Source organism: Sclerotinia sclerotiorum, genomic scaffold (assembly GCF_000146945.2).
Source record: "Sclerotinia sclerotiorum 1980 UF-70 scaffold_16 genomic scaffold, whole genome shotgun sequence".
Classification (NCBI taxonomy): Eukaryota; Fungi; Ascomycota; class Leotiomycetes; order Helotiales; family Sclerotiniaceae; genus Sclerotinia; species Sclerotinia sclerotiorum.
The window spans coordinates 358,471-379,870 of NW_001820820.1; the positions used below are offsets into that span (position 1 = coordinate 358,471).

The 21,400-nt window shown below is 40.4% G+C and overlaps 8 protein-coding genes across 8 annotated transcripts; 2 read left to right on the top strand and 6 right to left on the bottom strand.

The window, feature by feature from the left end:
• Positions 1-1,821: 1,821 nt before the first annotated feature.
• SS1G_10672 (predicted protein) lies at positions 1,822-2,723 on the bottom strand (the record flags this gene model as incomplete). Its single annotated transcript, XM_001588175.1, has 2 exons — positions 1,822-1,911; positions 1,971-2,723. 2 exons carry the CDS (start codon positions 2,721-2,723, stop codon positions 1,822-1,824), a joined length of 843 nt encoding a protein of 280 aa, XP_001588225.1.
• A 776-nt stretch (positions 2,724-3,499) lies between these two features.
• On the bottom strand, positions 3,500-4,674 carry SS1G_10673 (predicted protein; the record flags this gene model as incomplete). Its single annotated transcript, XM_001588176.1, has 2 exons — positions 3,500-3,640; positions 3,706-4,674. The coding sequence occupies 2 exons, from the start codon at positions 4,672-4,674 to the stop codon at positions 3,500-3,502; spliced, it is 1,110 nt and encodes a 369-aa protein (XP_001588226.1).
• A 2,110-nt stretch (positions 4,675-6,784) lies between these two features.
• SS1G_10674 (predicted protein) lies at positions 6,785-7,273 on the top strand (the record flags this gene model as incomplete). Its single annotated transcript, XM_001588177.1, has 1 exon — positions 6,785-7,273. The coding sequence occupies one exon, from the start codon at positions 6,785-6,787 to the stop codon at positions 7,271-7,273; it is 489 nt and encodes a 162-aa protein (XP_001588227.1).
• A 550-nt stretch (positions 7,274-7,823) lies between these two features.
• Positions 7,824-9,405, top strand: SS1G_10675 (hypothetical protein; the record flags this gene model as incomplete). The annotated part of the gene is made up of 3 exons (XM_001588178.1): positions 7,824-7,973; positions 8,024-8,263; positions 8,323-9,405. 3 exons carry the CDS (start codon positions 7,824-7,826, stop codon positions 9,403-9,405), a joined length of 1,473 nt encoding a protein of 490 aa, XP_001588228.1.
• Positions 9,406-10,678: 1,273 nt separating this feature from the next.
• On the bottom strand, positions 10,679-12,199 carry SS1G_10676 (predicted protein; the record flags this gene model as incomplete). The annotated part of the gene is made up of 6 exons (XM_001588179.1): positions 10,679-11,064; positions 11,112-11,144; positions 11,198-11,250; positions 11,330-11,397; positions 11,733-11,783; positions 12,137-12,199. The coding sequence occupies 6 exons, from the start codon at positions 12,197-12,199 to the stop codon at positions 10,679-10,681; spliced, it is 654 nt and encodes a 217-aa protein (XP_001588229.1).
• A 3,765-nt stretch (positions 12,200-15,964) lies between these two features.
• On the bottom strand, positions 15,965-16,950 carry SS1G_10677 (hypothetical protein; the record flags this gene model as incomplete). The annotated part of the gene is made up of 3 exons (XM_001588180.1): positions 15,965-16,230; positions 16,287-16,757; positions 16,809-16,950. 3 exons carry the CDS (start codon positions 16,948-16,950, stop codon positions 15,965-15,967), a joined length of 879 nt encoding a protein of 292 aa, XP_001588230.1.
• A 1,569-nt stretch (positions 16,951-18,519) lies between these two features.
• SS1G_10678 (predicted protein) lies at positions 18,520-18,768 on the bottom strand (the record flags this gene model as incomplete). The annotated part of the gene is made up of 1 exon (XM_001588181.1): positions 18,520-18,768. The coding sequence occupies one exon, from the start codon at positions 18,766-18,768 to the stop codon at positions 18,520-18,522; it is 249 nt and encodes an 82-aa protein (XP_001588231.1).
• Positions 18,769-19,270: 502 nt separating this feature from the next.
• SS1G_10679 (hypothetical protein) lies at positions 19,271-20,764 on the bottom strand (the record flags this gene model as incomplete). The annotated part of the gene is made up of 7 exons (XM_001588182.1): positions 19,271-19,310; positions 19,357-19,908; positions 19,958-20,018; positions 20,068-20,105; positions 20,248-20,335; positions 20,550-20,631; positions 20,702-20,764. The coding sequence occupies 7 exons, from the start codon at positions 20,762-20,764 to the stop codon at positions 19,271-19,273; spliced, it is 924 nt and encodes a 307-aa protein (XP_001588232.1).
• Positions 20,765-21,400: the final 636 nt, after the last annotated feature.

The window sequence follows — 21,400 nt, forward strand, 5'->3', positions numbered from 1 at the left end:
AACAGGTTATCTTGTTCCTGAGGGCTAGTTAAGGATACGGATATTTCCATTACTTTTTCCGGTCAGATAGGTCGAAATTGGCGGGGTTTTCTGTAATCTTTGAGATTTTATTTAGAAGCTACTCGTACCCAGAGAATTTCTCTTGCAATATGTGCGTGTGTGTTGTGAATCAAGAGTGCCTATAAAAGCAACAACTCTGTTAATAACAAATGACTTCAGAGAATCATAGGCTCATAAGAGTATTAGCACTTATTTACTATCCCCAACCAAAACTTGGGCTGCGCTATAGTGATCTAAAGGTAGCATATCACGCAAAATACCCTGCAAACTATATATTTATTCCGCAAAGATGGACAATTATTTTCATCTCTCAACTCCCATGATTTCACCGGTAAGATTGCTAGCTGAAGAGATAAGTATAAAGACCAGTTATTTTACGGAATCATCCACTTCAACAAGGTATATTACTGTCTCAGCACATCATTGCTCAATATTTATCATATCGAGTAGGGGGTAGATCTAGAACTTAACAGTTGCCATATTATTAACTACCACTGAGCTCACTCAGATATTGGGTATAATACTAATCTATTTGCATACTTTAAGATGCATGGGAATCACACTATAAGCATCAAATAGTACGGGTGTTAGTGAATGGGAAGGTGGAGTTGAAGGGAGCTAGAAACTGCCTAGATATTTTATCTAATAGCCATTCTTTTCCTCATGTACTACGTTATCTCCAAACTGTCACGTTGTGTCCTGCCCGCCCTATTTACTTTGAACCCCAACCAACTATTCACTCGCAAGATCATATTTCCATTGTGTCCATTCAATCTAACATCTTAAGGGACATTTTTTCATGTTGTACGATCAAAATATCACATACATCGATTCACATTAATCATACACACCAGAAGCTCGAAGGGGAAAAAAAGCAATAGAACAATGTGATTATATTTTGATTATCACAGAAAATTTGACTTCATTTTGGCCCACTAAGTCAAGGAACCATTGCCTTTCGCCCCTTAACATAAATTTAAACCTCATGAGGATATTTTTCCTGCAGTCAGAGAAATAAAGAGCCTGGTTTTAAGAAAAGCAAACATAAATAAGAAAAGCTTATAGTTCATTCCCATCCTAGCCATCATGACTGCGCGTGTTATCAAGAAAGTACCCAACTTTTGAATATCCTAGCGCTGCCTCCCAACACCTTGAAAATCTATGTTGTGCTAGTAGAGCTATCTGTTTCTGCTGTGAATAATTAAAAAGGCAAATATCTCGCTACTCAAGAACAGTTGTCGATTCATTCCAAGGCAAACCCGCGTGGTAGGAAAGCTAGATCACAAGGAAATTGTTGAAGTGTTTTGGAAAATCAAGGGCAGAATGGCATGATGATGAGGTTCTGGACAGCTATAGATGAGTGCAACTAGAATCTAGACAAGCATGTTGAAGAAGGTCTAGAACCTACACAGTTGCTCATATATTTTGACTACGATCAAAGAAAGAACGGAATGATTCGATGTTTTGTGAAAGTTTCTTCATGAGTGAAGCCAAGAAAGGCAGGCTGCTAGAGCATTTGGTGAAAAGAATCGACGGTATGAACAGAGAAGAGGGCCAGTACGAAGTGGTAGCAGAGGCAGTAATTGAGAGCAGATTATAGCTAACGGTGCGAGCCGAATAAGCTCGGAGCTTTAGCAAAAGGAAATAGCAACATTCGATAGTTTGAAATGCCTTCACCGAAATCAGGAGCGGCCTCGGAAGAGCACCAATCTCGTCGCCAGGTATCCATTTATGAAATATCTTCGTGTTCCCCGTCATAATCTAGTTCTTGGCGTTCCGTGCTGCTTCAATAGCCTTGATCGGATCTGAGCGACGAGGTGGCACTTGAGCTGGCTTTTTCATGAGAAAGCCCTAAATTTCGTAGTACTTGTCTATTTACACGTCACTGAAGCTTCGCTGGATTCACTTACAACATTCCGCATCTCCGCTGGCATAACCTGAAACTCCGGAATTTGATCATAAGCTCTGATAGCCTTCCACTCATCCGAATTCCAAAATTTTTGCACGCGAAATCTGAAAGATGGCAATAATGCTATCTCACCAGATAAATTAAGCCCTTTGTAGAAAAACTGGGATTCAAAAGGAATATTATCGGTTCTGATGACGAGCGACTTCAGATGAGGGAAGCTTCGCGCCATTTCCTTTGCCCTCCGGTACCAAGATGTGGGAACAGACTCTTGAATAACTAATCTTTCCACAACTGGAATAACAAGACTGTTTTGAATTATTGGAATAGGGCCATGGCCAACCCTAGAACAGCCGCCCCAGAGAAAACTGAAGCAAGCAGTCATATCAGCAAACATGATCGTGTCGAATCTAGGATTGAACCAAAGAGCTTGGTGATAGAGCTGATCCTCAAAGCACAAGCTATAGTGCTTCATGGCCCAAGAACGAGACTCATGACAAGTCATAAGTATAGCAGGGACTCTGTTGACAGCCGAAAGTCTGTGAATATTAGGATAATTAGGGTGTCTGCCACAGAGTATTTTGTCTCTGTCTGAAATGGGGATACTGGCCTTTTCTTTAGGATAATTTCTCTTTTGAGATGTTCGGAAAGAGTCAAACACAATTTGGTTAAGTTCTTGTGAAGCAAAATTCCAAATCCTTGCTCTTAATTCAACGCAAAGCTTGGGGAATAGCGTAAACTCGGTGAGGATAGGCATCTTGGCGATTTTGTGGTATAAGATAAAGGAGTTTGATATTGCCAAAGCAGACCGAGCAAATGACTATGTGGGATGGCTTCTGGTAAATCGGAGGTGTAGAAAATGGTGAGCTGCCTTTTGACTATGTTAGCACAAACATTTTATGGAAGGAAATGTCAAAAGATAAGTGAATGGATTGTAGATCTTTTTCTACGGCAGTTCATGTTAGGTAGAAGCTTAATATGCTCAATAAACACGTCTGGCAGTATTCATTAGGACTGGGATTGAGATTTAATACAGCCAAAAGGTAAAGAAGAAGTGGTTATTATAGATTATCTATTCCAAAAAGATATTCGCAACCTAGATAATTGAAAGGAAGAATAAAATTATCGAACGATAAGCTTGGGAATTTTTTTTTTCACAAATTTTGATTTCTATACTTGATATTATAAACTAAGAAGTCAAGGATTAAATCCTTTAAATTTAAAATAAAATAAAAATAAAAAACAATATAAGAGTTAATTAACCCTTGCCATATTAAAGAGATAAAGGTTAATTAGTCCTCTTGTCATCGGCCATAGGTGATTTAGAAAGGATATTTATCATTTATTAAAGAAAAAACCAACGTCTAACTCAAAAACTTTCATTTCCTTTGGTAGTAAATAAGTAACCACCTCTATGTTCAAATTCTAAAGGAAGAACTCATAGCAGAGGAAGTAAGTTAATAAATGCGATTTTCAACTCTCCAAAACACCCCTTTTATCCACATTATCCAGAATCCGAGAGACTTACAAGTCTCAACCAAGATAAGTTCTCCACGGGTTCTCAAATTGTCTAACATGATCATGTGAGAATTTGAGATCATTCATGAACATAAACTCGCTTTTAAAACCCTCATATTCCTTACTTTCCCGTCTAACAGCAGGATGCAAATATTTCTAAATACATATTATTAGATAGAGCTGTCTTGATAACATAAGCGAGAGTACAAAATGATACATACCACTTTATGCAAAATATCATAAGGATCCCAGAAAAACAGCACAGGATTTGATATCATTGTCTCCGAGGAATCCCAACTAGGCTGCACTACCACAGATCGGGTTTCTTTGCCCCGATAATCCTCTCTTACGAAATTCCCTGCTCGTTCTTGTGCCCAGTAGCGAATAATTGTATCTCGGCATCCTAAGAGAAGCGAACGATCAGCTTCGTGGACTTCGGATGTGGAAAACCCTGCATTGCGAATCTTTCTATTTGTCCCCAAAGTGATGGATTTGCAGTCGTAAAATCTTCCTAGTAATCTGTGTGTCAAGGGTGATTGTGTCATACCATCAATAACTAAATTTCTGATGTTGATTCTCCTATTTATTACTTCTTGTGCTGCTTGCGTGAGATTTGTCGGAACAAGTCCTTGAAATTCGGAATCCGTTTGTCGGTTGTATCTCCACTCTTGGAGTACATGGAAACTTTCCAATACGATAATATCCTTATCTCCGTTGTAGTATGTCACCTGGTTATCGTTTGTACCCATTGGAATTGCTTGATATGCCTTCTCGTACAATTCCTTGGCAACGAGGCATGAAAGTCTGCAAACAAGAAAGATAGGAGGTAGCTTGTACTCCACGGCTTGAGATCTTGTAGATACTATAAGACTCTTTCTGTATCTAATACCTAGAGGCAGCGGACCCTCGGCTAGCTCCGTTTTTGTGTGCTTGAAGATTTTGATGACGTTGGGAGTAGTTCTTGCGTGGATTCTGCCATACCATTTCCATATTTTTCTTTGAAGCTCCACCGGAAGCTGTAGAAATATATGGAATGTTGTTGCAGCTTCTCTGCTCAGAAACCTAAGCCCGGGAAGTTCTACCCAAGGTATGATACCGTTTATGGCTGGATCGTTTATCCACAAGTTCCCGAGTGAACGATCTTTGTGCTTGATTTCCTTCATCTCTCGTCGATGGCGGGTAGGTGGCATTATGTAGTCAAATTTTTACTGTATTATGGTTTAGCTTGGCTGGTATGGAAAATACCTTTTTGTGCTGCAACTTGGGAAAAGTATGAAGTAGACAACAAAACGCTGGAAGGTCTTTCAAGGAAATAGATTGAAAGATGAGCTGGGGCTTTAACATGTGAGGAAAGGAAACGTACTTGAATTTTCTCAAAGAAAAATACCAGTGAAGCTTTCAGCTTTGTTTACTTCCAAAATATTATCTTGAAGTCAGCTAACCTTGGGCAAACCTTTGGCGAAAATTTCTTGTTACAGTTATAGTGATGGAATGTTGTGATGAGATTGAAATCTATAACTTATGATCTATTCTAGATCCTTAAATAGACTTCATCGACCCGCATCTGTAAGGTCTCATTGGTGTAGGTAGTCGAATGTGAACACTTGGGATTTTGTAACGTGTGGTATTATATCACCTTTTATACTGTAGATTAAAATTATTCAGTAAAAAATACAGACAATTTGAAACGTTTGCATGAGTATGTGGATGATACACCAAGAACAAGCAGTATTTTTTCTTCACTACATTATATTTCACTAGAAAATTATTCACACATTGTACATTGTCCATGAACAGGCAAGATGTCTAGTGTCATACTCATCAATACATGATAGTTTATTCTCTCTTCGGGGTTGTTTTATTATTTCTCTTAAAAGAAGAAGAGGGTCACTTTTCGTTCGGATTTGAGTAGGGTTAAAAATTTTCAAAAGAAACAGAAGGTAATTCACGGAAACATCTTGCTTGGAGGGCAATGATAGGGGCGAAATCGAGCGGGGTGGTGATTTCGCTGGTTTGAACTGTAGGGGAGGGGCTGAAGTCGGCATTCTCGTGTTAATGAAGGGCCGTATGTTAGATGTGGGAAAATATCAACGATTGTAATACGCTTGTAATGTGAAATTCGTGATAATAGGAGAATACAACTAAAAAGAGAAACAACTTGGAAAATGCACAAAAGGACTTAAAAAAAGTATTGAACATAATAGATATCTTTTAAAGTAGGCAGCTATGAGTGCATAGAAAAATCTGCATGCGGATGGTACATTTCGATCTAATACAAGCTGTATCCGTTCTTAATGTAGACCAAAATTGCATTGAACCAATACCTCAATTGTCACATTGAACCGCTGCTTCGTGCTTCTCGGGCCAATTGGTAGTCTTCTGGTAATAAAACTGCTAAAGAGTGTTTCAAACATAATCCCGGTTCCTGTAAGCCCTGAATTATTTTTTCAGAAATTACAGGTTGGAATTACCGAAACGATTATAGCTGATAGTTTCTTGGAGATGGTAATTTTTGATTTGGGGCGAAATGATCGAGTATTGCCCATCGTTGGACCGTCACTGTACGAAATTACAAAGAACTGCCAATCCGATTTCTATATTCTGTCACAATGACCAGAGATATAATGTGGTGGCAGTCTTCAGTCCTTTGAATGCTACCAAGAAACCAGCGTCACACAGTCCTCGACCCCAAGATGGCGGTGCCTAGAAGATGGATATTAAATATGCGCGGTCATAGAGCCGAAAAATATATTCGAAGAACTCCATTCACGCGATTCGAATGATCCATAATATATAACTGGGTCGACTGGCAATTTATAGGCGTCTGAAAGTGTTTCTGGTTGGTTGATCCAGACATTTTAGGCTCGATATCGAGACGTTCCACAAAGCCGCGCTGAAAAATGGCGACTAGCAGTTGTGACCAAGTGAAGCCCGATGTGGCCTCTGTTGACGCGCGGGAGTATTCAAAAATACGCATAGAGCATTTAACGCTAGAATCTAGTTCTAGAATCCAAAAAGCAGGCCAACTTAAAAGGTTATAAGAATTCGATGGACCAATAGCCAGTAATTGGAGATCCAAGTTTTACGGCCTGTTGTAGGGCAATAAACTTACATCCATAAATTTTCGCTCAGCGCTATGGTGGCGCCCGCTCCGGTCTAAGTGTTGGTAAACCCTGCTCTTCATGCGGCGGTAAGGATTTGTATAAAGAAAAGACAGATAGCGTCGCAAAATACTCATTTCGTTGCAGTAACTAGCAAATTCTCTCCAAAGATCCATCACTTGAAAGGCATTCAACTACAATGGATTCCCCGCGGATACTCAAAACCCGCTCAAACATCTACCAGATTGCCAAAAGGAGTCAATATTCAAGGTCAACGTCGACTCGATCAAGCAGAAGTAACTCTAAGTCTAAACCTAAGCCGCTCGAGAATATTGAGGCAGTAAACAAATTGCATTGCGATGATGCCTTATTCTCACCAGCCTTTTCAGTTGAAAGTGCTTCAACCAACGATTCGGAATTCGAGGATAGCGACGAGGAACTGGTGGAAGTTCCCTTTCATCCTCAGTCGAATAGCAAAAGTCTCGACTTCTATAATAACAAAGTGAAGGACTTGGCCAAGACTTATAAGGAGATCATTGATCGAAGGTTTCCCATGGCAGCAGAACAAACACCCCTCTATCTCTCTCGATGCAATCCATCCTCAACTCTTTCCTCTACGGAGAACAATCGACGTTCTCGAGAAGATATCAACAATGCAAATCTCTTGCTTCTTCTTATGGTTGAATGATATAACACTTATTTGCGTGGAGAAAGAGTATCATGGGTATCACGGGCATGAGGAGGATGATGTGTGGATAAGGTTGAGTTGCTGCTCCAGCCACCTTGTTAAGCCACACTTAGAATCTGATAGTGGGGCTTAGGACGCTAGCTCTTTTAAAGACATAGTGTCCATAGGCGGTGGCAGAAAATAATATATCAGGATCCAGCACTAAGAAGGATATCGATGACAATAGTAATATATACCTAATGTAAATAGAGTCGACGATGGTGTATTAACAATATTTATATCAACGAATTTACAACTCACAAGCTCAAAATGGATTAATCCAAATTCCATATTAAACTTCGGGTAAGAATTTTCGTGAAAATTGTAAGATTAAGATCTTATATCATGGGAAGTCAAAAACTTTTACCCCTGTCATCGTTATGTAGCTCCGATAACGCTTAGATTGTTGACTCCCCAATTATCTTTTTTATTCTTTGATATATTTCAATGCCGTCCTGAGTCACTGTAAACTCCAACATTGCATTCTTTTTATCTCTCAACACACTTCATAATGGCTCTTCGATTGTCTGCGAAAAGAGTGACAGCTAATTTGAAAGCTGGAAATTTATCACCAGTTATCAATGGCTTCTTGAAGAGAAATGCTTCTCAAGCAGCGGCAGCTGCAACAAACTTAGCAGATGGAGTCAAGCATGATAATCATGTATGGTATGATGTGCCAATCATGTTATCACCTGCTAATACAAAATACAGAATGAGAGCAAATTATCCAATCCAGATCCTTCACCAAATTCGCCAACAGGACGTCTCGTCTCAGAACAAGCACCATACATGGTTGCAACCTATGCCCGACCACCACCAATGTTTTTGAAGGGAGCCGGGTGTTATCTTTGGGATACAGAGAACAGGAGATACTTGGATTTCACAGCTGGTATAGCAGTCAATGCTTTAGGACATTGTGACCCAGAAATCGCAAGGATAATGCTAGAACAAGTAAGCTCTGTCAGTTATCTTCTTCCAAGTGACTCATCTAATACAGGTCAACAAATTAGGGAACAACTCTTATACATACTTCTAATCTATACCATAATCCATGGACCGGGGCTCTCTCTCAACTCCTCATCGAAAAGACTCTAGAATCAAATTCAATGCACGATGCTCAAGCTGTTTTCATCTGCAACTCTGGCAGTGAAGCTAATGAGGCCGCAATAAAGTTCGCTCGAAAGTCTGGAAAGGTTGTTGATCCGTCAGGTGCCAAACATGAAGTGGTTTCGTTCCAAAATTCTTTCCACGGCCGAACCATGGGCTCATTATCTGCAACTCCGAACCCAAAATATCAAAAGCCATTTGCCCCAATGTTACCGGGATTTAAATATGGAACATATAACGATGTGGATGCCATCAAGGATTTAGTTACGGAAAAGACCTGTGGTGTTATAGTAGAGCCAATTCAAGGAGAAGGTGGTGTCATTGTGGCGACCGAAGAATTCCTTACTGCACTTGCAGCTCGTTGTCATGAAGTTGGTGCAGTCCTCATCTATGATGAAATACAATGTGGGCTTTCACGAACGGGAACATTCTGGGCCCATTCTTCGTTGCCAAAATCGGCTCATCCAGACATTATTACTACGGCCAAGGCTCTCGGAAATGGTTTCCCCATTGGAGCAACAATTGTCAACAAAAATGTAACGGAAAAGATCAAGGTTGGTGATCACGGAACTACCTTTGGTGGAAACCCATTGGGATCCAGGATCGCTCATTACATTGTTTCTCGATTATCTGATCCATCATTACAAAAAGATGTCATCAGAAAATCGGATATATTCAAGAAACATTTCCAATTATTACAATCTAAATACCCAGAACTCGTCAAAGAAGTCAGAGGTAGAGGATTACACTTGGGTTTACAATTAAGCCGAGATCCCACTCCGGTTGTCACAGCTGCTAGAGAAAGAGGTTTACTGATCATTACGGCTGGAACCAACACCTTGAGATTCGTACCAAGCTTGAATATTACCGATGGAGAAATTGAAGAGGGTTTCCAAATTTTGGAAGAGGCGATGAGAATTGCCACCTCTCCAGTAGAGAAGCCTCAAGGAGCTCAAGTCCATGGTGAAGTAGATTCACCAAATTAATGATTTCGTCCGTGTTGATGTTACCCAAGTGGATTGCTTGTATAAAGCATAGAGTGGCGTTAGTGGCGTAAAGCGTATTTACAAAATGGGTTGAAATGTCAAGTATATTTTGAGAGTACTCGTATTTGTCTAGCATTGTAATTGTGTTTTTATATGCGAGTGTAAATTATCTTCTTTTCAGCCCATGAAAAAATAAATGAACCATGATTATGATTATTCTAGGCGCGCGCTGAAATTTTCTTGATAGGGATGCTATCTGCGAGATGTATCCATTTCGCGATTTCGTTAATTGACCTGCACACTGACGGGCATATATACCCACCAGTCCTCCACCTAGATGGGATTTATGTGAAACGATCACTCTTATGGCAGGGCATTGTGCAAAGAGTTTGGGCAAGGAATGAAATTCAAAACTCACATGGTAATCCTTCCATAATGCATCATCGCTACTCGGTGGAAACCCAATGTTTGCTACCACAACATCCTCTACTAACCTACAATCATACATGCTCTGACTTCACATTTCTAAGCATTGCTACGATGGCGAAACCTCGCGTTTCAATTAACAAAAAATCGGGCATCTAAACAGTCATGCCGCTACTTACCTATTTCCTAACTAGCAAATCTTCACAACATCCTTCCCTCGAGACACTATGCTTGCTGAAACCCTCTTACAAGCTCCGCCCGGCATAATCATCCAACACACAACCAACTCCCTATCAATCAATCAATCAATCCCCTTCTACTCCTCGTTCTTAAATACTCCGCCCTTTTCAATTTGACTTCCATCTTCCCCAGTCCTTTCAATTTAGTATTTGCTTGCTGTACAGAGAAACACCTATTTGTGCACTTTCCTTCTAAGATAATCTTACATTATAATCTTGCACCATTTTGTCTGTTTTCTGTGTATGCCCAAGCTATAGCTAGACATGCGATTCTTGGTGGCAGGAGGGGATGTAAATACTGCTTCGAGGAGTGTTTTGATGTTGTGGATTTTGAGTTTTTGTTGGGGGGGTGTTGGGGGCGGGGTATAAGTGTTCGAATCCTTTGGTTTTCTGAGGATGAATGGATAGTATGATGCGTTTGTTTGTTTGTTTGTTTTGGGGTTTCCCTACCTACTTGTCCTTTTTTGCAGTTTTGATGATACCTTGTTTGTGTGTGTAGGATTAGGATCTTTCTCTTTGAAATGCCCATATCAAAGGTCATTTCAAACATTTTCTGCTATATTACAATATCCTCAGCTTGGTTGACGACCAGGTGACGGCAGCCAGTGTTACTCATGGCCCCGTACATTTTTGTTTTGGGTGGTCAGCAACACATGGGAATCTACCAGGATAGCTCCTTCCGGTACAGCAATGTGTTGGTTCTGAGATTCCAACTCATGCATGGCGTATACATCAACCCAATTGTTATTTGCACACATATTTGCGACTGATGATGATGAATTTTCAAATCTGTTGTCCGGTATTACAATCTCATGACTCGCTTGGTTGAGAGTAGTCGAGCGGCCAAATTGGATAGCAATGAAGCTTCGGACACTGGCAAGGAATTGCGTTGGGGGAAGTAATGTTTTGTAGGCCCAGAGTGAGGGAAGGTTGACTGCTAAAAGACACACGGATGCTTCCAAATTGGACCAGAATATTATCAAAGTATCTCCCACTAGGGAAGAGTCAGAAACCAGTTTCCTTTTCTTTTAAGTCACTCACGGCGGGAGTCGGCATCAGGATCCAATTGAGCTACTGCAGAACATGTCAGTTGCAGTTCAATGACGGTCAAAATTTGCTGTACATACCGCGAAACATCTGAATTATGTATGCAGCACGTGTGATGGAAGCTGCCAAGCCACTATTTCGATACGTGGTTAGCCCATATTATAGTCCAACTATCATAATGCCTGAATATAAAATCGCAAAAGTTCACATACATCGAAGCTAAAAGAAATACACCATAGACGGCCAATTTAGTCCCGGTATTTGTTTTCAAATGAAATATCTAAAATCGATACATTGTCAGCGTGCATGTACTTGTAGCTAACAGCTTGGAATACACACCATTGGTAATGGCAGTAGAATTATCCACAGGTCTAACACGAAGTTGATGATGGTGAAAGCCTGTACAAATACTGGTGATATAACGTTGCAGTATTGCAAGTACTCGTATGATGTATGCCACAGCGCGCTAAAATGTGGACCACACCGAAATGCATTGCCGAGTATCATAGCAAATGCCCAAATTGCAACGAAAGTTATGGTCGCCGTGTTTATTACTCTGAAAGTGGATTTCAAATTTGTGCAGAATATTCTCTTGTAGAATAATAGAGCGCCCACCTTGATTGTTGCTATTGCGCCGACTTGGATGTATTGAAATATATTCAGTAGCTGAGAAGTCATTGATTAGCACGGCCCTTACAATCCGACTTCTTTTTACTTGCCTTCGCTTCATAAGTTATACTTCGGAAAAGAATAGGGATAGAATCGGCATTTAAGTAGTGACCCCATATTTTCTTCGTCACGCCTGGTATGGCAATCCTTTTAGCCGTGACTGGTCACTATTGCATAGCTTTAATGAGCTACAACTCACCAAGTATACCACAAATACTCATCCCAGTCACGAGTAAGGCGGCTGATATCATGATCCAGTCATCGGACTTAAGAGCCGTTTTCTGTATCCGTCGGACATTGAATCGAAGGGCCACAGCAATGAGTGCCAAGATCGGAAGGAACGTACTTACAATCATAACACTGGCGGGTTTCGTAACGCCATGAGGTTCGATAATATCGTATATAGTACCCATGAGTTGAATCTTTCGAATAGTAGTTAGATTGAGCAGAAGGTGAAAACCTTGAAAAAGGAAATCTCAAGGTGGGAGATATGTTTGAAAATTTCGTGTGCAAAGCTCGGGAGATTGTTTAACTTTCATAAGTTTGGTTGGATGCTTTGTTGGAGTAAAGGATAACTAAGAGCTCTTATTCATCGTGGATGCCACTGATTGATGTGTCAGACTACAACGCTGCTACAAAATTGAATTTAGATTTTCCATCAGAAAAGTGATAGCTGTTGATATTTGTTGGTGTGAATAAAGTAATCCAATTTATCGTCTGGTTCCTGGTAGATTGATATAATTTTACACGCGTTGATTTCACAACCATACCGTGGGATGATGTAGTGTGGCTGAAGCTAGAGGAACATGTAGACGTCAATCAGGGAACCTTGACTTCATCACCAATCACCACACATATTATTATTTTCAGATTTTTCATTAATATCTAATTCGCGTTATTTCTAGCTTGCGGTCAGGAAATCAGGGGTCTTGTTACATATGGAGGTTGCATTACAGCCGAGCCCCGATCCTTTCACAACAATGCTTGCAGGATTACACGAGTGCAATACCATGCTTCAATATGCTGTGTTGAAGGATGACATTGCCTTACTTTCATCCTATTTTTTTTTCTCCTGGTTTTCTGCGGCAAAGTAACTTGTTTTTAAGTTGGATACGAGCTGTTATTTGTGTTCACGGAAATTGTAGAGGAAAGTTTTCAATATTAGAGTGATTCCCACTTCTCAATTCCTTTTCTCTTTGATTCATTTTAGCCATGGTAGCAACAAAATAGCAACGTGTAAAAGAGGCGGACTCCAGTGATGAAGAATTATCTCCCTCAGAGGCTATCAGCATTCAAATCCCTACATTTTCATGTATCGCAAAAGATAAGATCATTCTCATCATAAATTGTTTTGTCCCCGTCGTTAGAAATATCATCTGGATCTGGAATTATCATATATCTACACCCAACCAAAATGCCGGGAGCTGTGTCTCGGAATATGGCAAGTCTACCAGTATTGGGTTTCTTGAGACCAGAAAGAGCATCAGATTGAATTGATTGATTCTCTAGCTAAGCAGTTAAGCTGCGAGTATATATTCAAAAAATGAAGGAATAAGGTTAGGTATTCAGCCTTCGGAATTAAAGTGCTTTGAAATCAAAATATTGAAAGCAAACAAACAGTATACCAAAAAGCAAAGAATAAATTAAAAGTTGAGTTTTGTTTGCTCCTTATATGCATCATGCAATATATATGCATATGCTGCCAAGATCCCAGGAGGTCAACAACCAGCAATATGATCATATCTGAGAGGCTTGCTAACAAGCTTTAGCTCATCTTTCCGGGGATACATTGAAGCAGTTCGTTATTCTGGGGAATTATGACGTTATTCCCGATGAGGAATGGGAGTTTCCCATGGCTAATACTGGTGTAAGTGACTTAACAACGCTTTAGTTGCTGAGAAGGGGCCTTCCAAGCGCACAGATATGGCCATGGAATTCTAATAGAGGTATTCAACTCTTACAAGGATATTATAATCTTCATTGTTTAGTTTGTAAATCCACTACCTTTATATTGTTTCATTATAAAACTAACTGGAAGAGTAATTCGACGTCAAAGAATTGGCTGGTGCTGAATATTATAAAAGGAGCTGGAACGTGCAAGTTGGTAGCAACGATGGTGGTAACTACTGCAGCTATTACTAGACGAGTTTGCATGACAAAGGCTACAAGTGTGATTAGTTGCTGAAATGGCAGAGGATTTGAAGGCAAGTAGAAATACTTTGTCTTGAGAAACATAGCCGGATCCCACCCAGCTAGACATCCAATTCAAGATGGTGATGTTGGAGCTCCAACTTTTCTAATATCTTGTTACTACATGCGGCACAAGAATCATAAGTCGGGGTAATGCATGTTTGCACCGAGTGGGATTCAACGCAACCCATGATCTCGAGTGATCAAGCTGTACGAACGAACGCTACTGTAGGATTCGGTACCTTGGTTCAGTCATTGCAGACGCGTGAGTCGTATACGTACTCGACGTGAGCGAATTTGACAGATCAGGAAAACAATTTAAATTATGTTGCTGCGCTTGAAATATTAGACGCACATGAGCGGCACGGCGCGAGACGGTTATGAGAGATATTAGTTTTTGCGTCTTTATACTTTCTTATAGAACCTAACCTTAGTCTATAACCCGATTTGAAAGTTTCGCTAGCTAGATTACATGTTCATGAGACACCCACAAAGGTCACCTTTCAAAAAATCATGAATAGCTTGATTTTTAATCGATAGCCTCAAAACTTTTCAGTCATTATATTGAGTCTGCACAGTATAATTATATTAATACAAATATCTCCCAAAGAATATTATATTGAACGTTACAGAAGCACATGCAAGCAATGTAAAAAATCCAATTTATGGGGTACGAAAGACCAGGTTTCATTCGTGTAGTCTAATATAGATTCTCATGCAATTCGACCCTGAGAAGCCTTCACATTTTAGCATATTTCCTACATATCCGAATGGTTTATGTAGATGTCAGGGGAAGAGGTCTTATCTTTTCCGAAGATTCAACGTCTTATTGACGAAGAGATTACTGACAAATTTAAGTCAGAGATACTGTTTAGAAGGTCTATAAAGTGGAAAGGAAAGCAGCCATACTTAATTCTCATGTTTAAAATCATCTCTATGAAATTCTTCAGCATATCTCTCTAATCCAAGAAGTTGTTACTGTGAAGTTTGCGAAGTGGTAAAAGTTCAAGCAAATGCTTTCGGTCCTCCGATGAGTGTGTTGCAGCGTAATGTGTTTTATCCTGTATTGAAATTAGGTAATGGTCCAACGGCGAAATGCGATGCGGTAAAAGAACTCATCGGAATGATCAATAACGTTCTCAGTATAATATGTCATATAATGTACAACACGATATAACCTCAATTCCATCCATGACTGAAAGTGCGGTCAAAAACATTATTCAGCTGTAAAAATTGGAAACTTACATGTAAGATGATTTTTATATAAGTAAGTTATATAAATAGCACTCTTTCTTGTTTTTTGAAAGTTTTGGGAACACTCTTAATCATCAGGTTGATAAGTAGTATATATTAGTAGCTGGAGGACCGGTCACTTCTTCCCGGAGGACCCGACTGCCAATTGTGGTATATTGGATGACGAGTATCATGAGAGGGGGCCGCTCAACAATATCGCTGTCCTCCTTTTTGCAAGAATTGACCAAAATATATCTGAAATCCAATTGTTTTTAGGAATATATAATATATAATGTGTCAAAAAAGAATAGACCTAGCAAGGAAATATCTTTGTATTTTATCTCGAACTTTCATACACGGATTTAAAGAAACGGCATTGTACACATAGCTTTGTGTTTGAGCCCCAAAGAATTTCAACTCACATTATTCGCGGAGATACTAGCAAGATACACGTGCTGTATGAATACCCCTTGCGATATTTTTTTGGCAGCAAATTCCATTCGTTTACCACAGAGGCTAAAAAGTATCAAGTATCATTACTACACCCCAATAACCGACCACTAGGCCAACTCACTGCACCTCCTCTCCTAAAGCATCTCCACAACTCACATCCCACAAGAAACAATTAAGCAAAGCAGATTCAAAAACGATAAATTTTTCCCATTCCATTAACTATCTCTAAACCACAATACACCAAGCATCGCAAGAAAATTCCTCAAAACGAGCTATCATCCACTTCATCCTCATTCAAATCATTACATCATAGCCGCGCCATCAATTCCAATAACCTTTCCATTAACCCATTCACCATCTTGACTTGCCAAGAAACAAACCACTCTAGCAATATCGATTGGAAGACCGACTCTGTGGAGTGGCGACCAGGTAGCGGCGTATTCGTCTACTTCGTCATCGTTGAGATTGGCGCCGTTGGGGATATATTCGCGGCAGACTTTGTGGTACATGTCTGTTCTGATTCCACCTGGGGCAATACAGTTTACGGTGATCTTCTTGTCGCCGAAATCTGGGGTGCTGGGTTAGTCATATGTTTTATGTAGAAGGAGATGGATGTAGACATACCAATAGCCATGCAGCGAACGAAGGTCTCAATAGCACCCTTAGAACCAGAGTATACAGTGTGAGCCGGGACACCCTTAGCTTGACCAGTAATTGAACCCATCATGATCAAACGGCCTCCAACTTCCAAATTCTTATACGCTTCCCTGGCGACGAAGAATTGTCCTCTGGTATTAATATTCATGACGCGATCATATTCCTCCTCAGTCACATCTTTAATATGACCAAAGGTAACGACACCAGAATTCGAGCAAACAATATCGAGTTTACCCCATTGTTTCTTAGCTTGATCGAAAAGGTTGATAATGTCTGAGACGACGGAGACGTTTCCTTGAAGAGCGACGGCTTCGGAACCGGCTTTCTTGATGGTGGATACGACTTCTTGGGCAGCGGCATCAGAGTTGGCGTAGTTGACGATTACTTTTGCGCCACGACGACCGAGCTCACAGGCCATTTCGGCACCAATTCCACGACCTGATTTTTTTTGTTAGGATTTATTTGAAGAGATGAGAGTGGATTTCATACCTGAACCAGTGACCAAGGCTACTTTTCCCTTCAAGCTGGCGCTCTCAAGACCGAGAGGACCAGGAACTTTGGTGTAATCAACCTTCTCCTTAGTACCATTGGTACCGTTGGTAGCTCCATTTGTTCCGTTTGTAGCAGGCATTTTGAATGATCTATAGAAAGATTTGTTTGGTGAAAGAGTGCGTGAATGAAAATGGGTATCAAGAGTATTGTAAGATTAAAGCAGAAGACAATGAAGTAAAGATGATGAAACTAAATATTATACTTTTGGAGAAACCTACGGTATCTATATATCATTTTCATCCAGCTAAAAATATCAGCCAAGTCAAGTGAAGTCAAAGCAAGCTCTAGTAAGCCGACGTCTCAATGCGCATACGAAAAGGATTGGCATTGTCTATCTGACCTCGCTCTATTCGAAGTCCGTGAGAAGCGAGCTTGCGAGCGAGGATAGATGCATTTCTGCATATTAGGTAGTGTCCGTCAAGCAGCGATGATCTTTCTGAGCTTATTGATACATTTGTGGCGCGAATATAGGCTATAGTTTTGGAATGTCAAAGTTTGGATGGTTTTGCGGCTGATGTAGCGGATCCGAGATCTAATGGCGTGGCACTATACCAGAAATGGTGAGGTGGTTTTCGGACGTCCTGCTTCAGATTAATGGGCAGATGGTGAGGTAAGATCTCAATTAGATGGATATGATAATTGTTGTTGGGGAAGTCGTGAATTGGAGATGTAAGCAGCTTGGCTTTCCATTCTGTAGATCTAACCTCGGTTATATTGCGAAGGCCCCTTCATCAGTATGAACAAGACAATTTGACCTTTGAATAGGTAGGTAAGGTATCTAGAAAAAAGCAAACAACTTGTAGCCATGGTGTATAGAAACATACAAACAATACTGTAATCCCACAGCCTTCGGGATGTGCAGGGGCAAAGACTGAGAAAGGTTGAGAGGCGACCCAGAATAGTAATTTAGGGGTGGTCGATCATTGTCCGTGCATGGGGGAATTTTGCAAATCTATGAACCAATAAATCTTCAATGTTTCATGTTTCAACATTTTTTCACGGCTATTCGAGTGCTACTGCGTAATCGCGTCGTTTCGGGTCAAACGCCAGCACCGTGGGGTTGTCCGATCAATTGAAGTTGTAAGAACCGCCATTCGGATTCTTCGTCAAAAGCGAAGACCGAAACCGAAAGAGAAGAAGAGATGGACGGTAGACCTATGTTTCATGATATGTGTATAGTATGATTTCATGATGCTAAATCGGCCTTACTTGAAAGTCGGAGTTTGTTTCTCGAAGTTTTGTTCTGGAAAGTGTGGAGTTGGTGACGCTCGACATCTTTTTTATGAGACTTCTAAGAATACCTGAATAGCTGCAGTTCTTCCGATTCATGTCCTTCGATTTTGTTCCCTCCGTACCAAAAGCAATTACTCGCTACAAACCATAAAAAGCCCATGCATCTACCCATTCAGCTTATTAATATGACATAAATAAGTAGGCGCAAACCAAAGATCTCAAATCGTAATATATTGAGCTTCGTATACTCGTGTCATTAGTACCTACATACTTGTATATACGTACTTGTAAATCTCACCTAAATCTTTCCTACAGTACCATTCGTCCCCAAAGACTTCGAGCCTTCAGCCATTAGCACGGCTCTGCGATTCGTACCCAAGCACAAGTAACACGACAAGATCTCGTCCTTTCGCCCTCAAACATTTCCATACATTTTTATAGAAGACTTCGGAGATCGGATGATTTCCACCATTTGAACGCATTTGACCTTTGAGCCCCTTCCCGCTCTCTGGACTTGGCAAATGCTGGGCAATACTGGGCAGTGGAAATTACCACGTGATTCGCATCCTGCATCTGGGAGGATATCATTTAGTTTGTTTTCTGGAGCAATCGAGCCTTGTTGGCGCTTAGAGTAAATCATACTATTATCATTGCTTTTGGACATGTGCTACGGCGAGTTGGTGACATTGTTCTTTTGTGGCTTTTGGAGGAATTGTGCGAGTTGCGTTCGCCTATCTCGTGATAGCTTGTGTGCTTTACCTGCCCAGTTGTCAGATATACAAATTGTTGCCCGTATCCAGCTTCATGTCGTCTGTATTTGATCATTGAGGATATGTCTTAAGGGGAGAGGTTAATCACAACGTCATATACACGTACCACCTTAGCCGCGTAGCGACTAACACGTTAGACAATACTATCGTCGCACGACCGTCGACCATAAGACGCGGCAAAGTTGTCAAACAGAACACAGCAGAACACGAGGTTTGATGCAACGTTGAAGGACCGCAGCTAAATAAAAATGGGTTGTGAATTTCTAGCCAACGATTATAAAATGACTAATGGGGGATATCCTAGTGCTAGTATAACAAAGTATGCAGAACAAATTCGCCTTAATATGCTTTTGAACATTCCCTATCCCCACTCCAAAAGAAATAATATCCCTCGTATTATTCGCTAGGAAAAGGTTTTCTACCCCATACAACATAACTGTACAGGTTAGCACACTACAGTCAGAAAAGGGATTGAGACTTACATAGGGAGATAAGCGTGAACATTCCGGTCCTTCACAGATTCTTTTGCTTTTAGGAGTAACTCGTCAACATGAGCCTCATCCCATTTCAATGCCTCCTTTAAAGTTCTCTTGGTCGAATACAGGAATAGCTTAATGTCCTTGTGCATCATTGCACCGATTCGCTTCTCTTTTGCTCCTATAGGCCAATCATTTATCGCATTGTGATAAACTGTTTCAGTCACATCCTCAAATCCGATCTCTTCCATCCATGCCATATACTTTGTGACATTAGTCCAAGGTCTTCCAGTGGCTTCACCAGATTGGCAGCATGCTTGAAACCATTCAGCAATTGCAGTGCCTTCCACCGAGCTGTCGATGGCATCTAATGGAAATCTGGCATCAAGAGTCTGACAATAACCACCAGGTTCAAGGGCATTGAAAGCTGACCTGAAAACCTCTTTCTCGCTTTCAAAACACATCATCAAATCGCGAAAGTGGATAAAATCAAATTTATGTGGAAAGTCCCAAGTTTCTTCGGCATCAGCAACAACAAATTCGCAATTTTCGGGTTTACTATCAATTTGTTTAGCCAATTTCATCCATATTGAAGGGCTGAGCTCACCTTTCACGCGTCGAAGGGCTAAGATCAGTTCCGATGACATGTGCATTTGGGAACTCGGTAGCTATTTTGATTAGTTTCGTCTACTAATGATGAAGCTCGACTTAAATTACCAAATTCAACTGCCCATGTCCCATGTCCAGTTCCAACACTAAATTATCAAGAAGTCAATAATCGTAATTTATATCTTTGAGAAATGGAAGTAATCGATGACGCATTTGAGTATAAAAAGGCCATAAAGAGAGGTTGAATATCGGTGATTGTGTGACTAGCCACTGAAAGAATGTACTCACTCAAGAACATGATTAATCTCTTCTGGCTTTATAGGAGCTAAGTATATTTTATCATTCATCGTAATTTTCAGCATCCGATGTTGGAGCTCTAGTCGAAGTTAGCCACAATGTAGACATTGAGGTATTACAGCGAATGCACTAACCCAATCTATCTTGTTCTAACTAGAAAAGTATGTCTTCAGCGAGGGTCCTCATTTGACCAGGACAAAAATCTCACCTTATCGATGGGCAACTTGTATTCTGCGAGTGTCGAGTTAATATCTCAAACCATGTTTGTGTTAGGAATTAGACACTGGACTTACTGTCATCCTTGTTTTCGTGAAATATTCTAGCTGTATCCGTAGTACATTCCTCTTCGCTATCGGAGTGGCATGTATCAACAACCTTCCAGGCATTATATTAGCATGTCGTGCATGTATAAGGTAGTTGGAAGAATCCTCCGGAAGCTACAAACAGCGGGGTCGACCTCTAGCTCAACGGTCAAGGTTTCTGTAATCACAATATCAAAGTTGGACATGACGGCGTGTTTTTCGTATTTTTTCTCTAACCGAAACAGTGTACAGATGCAGTGTTTTGAGGGAGGGTCGGTATGGTGCCGTGATTGCAAGAATTTAAGAAGTTACTGACCTTTGTCAAAGGTGGGATTCCAAGCCAATTTTCCGAGCGATTGGGAGTGCAGATAGCCGATGAAGATCCTCAAATATTGACTTCCAATTTCTCGTACTCCCCACCTGGCACGGAAAGAGCAATATTGTAGAATTTGCTTATGTCGGTTGGATATATCGGAATACTTTCCTGTTTCGGTTAATTTTTGTATGAGAATACCGGATTTTTGCCTTAGCTAGGAGTATGAGGTACTTTTAGTCAGATGCAGTATAAAATCGAATAGGAAAAAACCCCTGATCTTCCCAATGAAAAATGATCACATGATTCTTCTCCAATATATCCCAGAAAGAGCCAAGTATTTATATAATACTCATAATCTTTGTATAAATCCCTTCAGATATACTGAAAACCTATGTATATCGCATTTGGGTGGTCGGATTTTCGGCCGAGTCTAGTATAATCAAGGTCTAGAACGTTACCGAAAAGCATATGAAAGAGTTGGCCACGGTACTGTTATCAGGAGATTGAAAATCGGTACTGTCTTTTG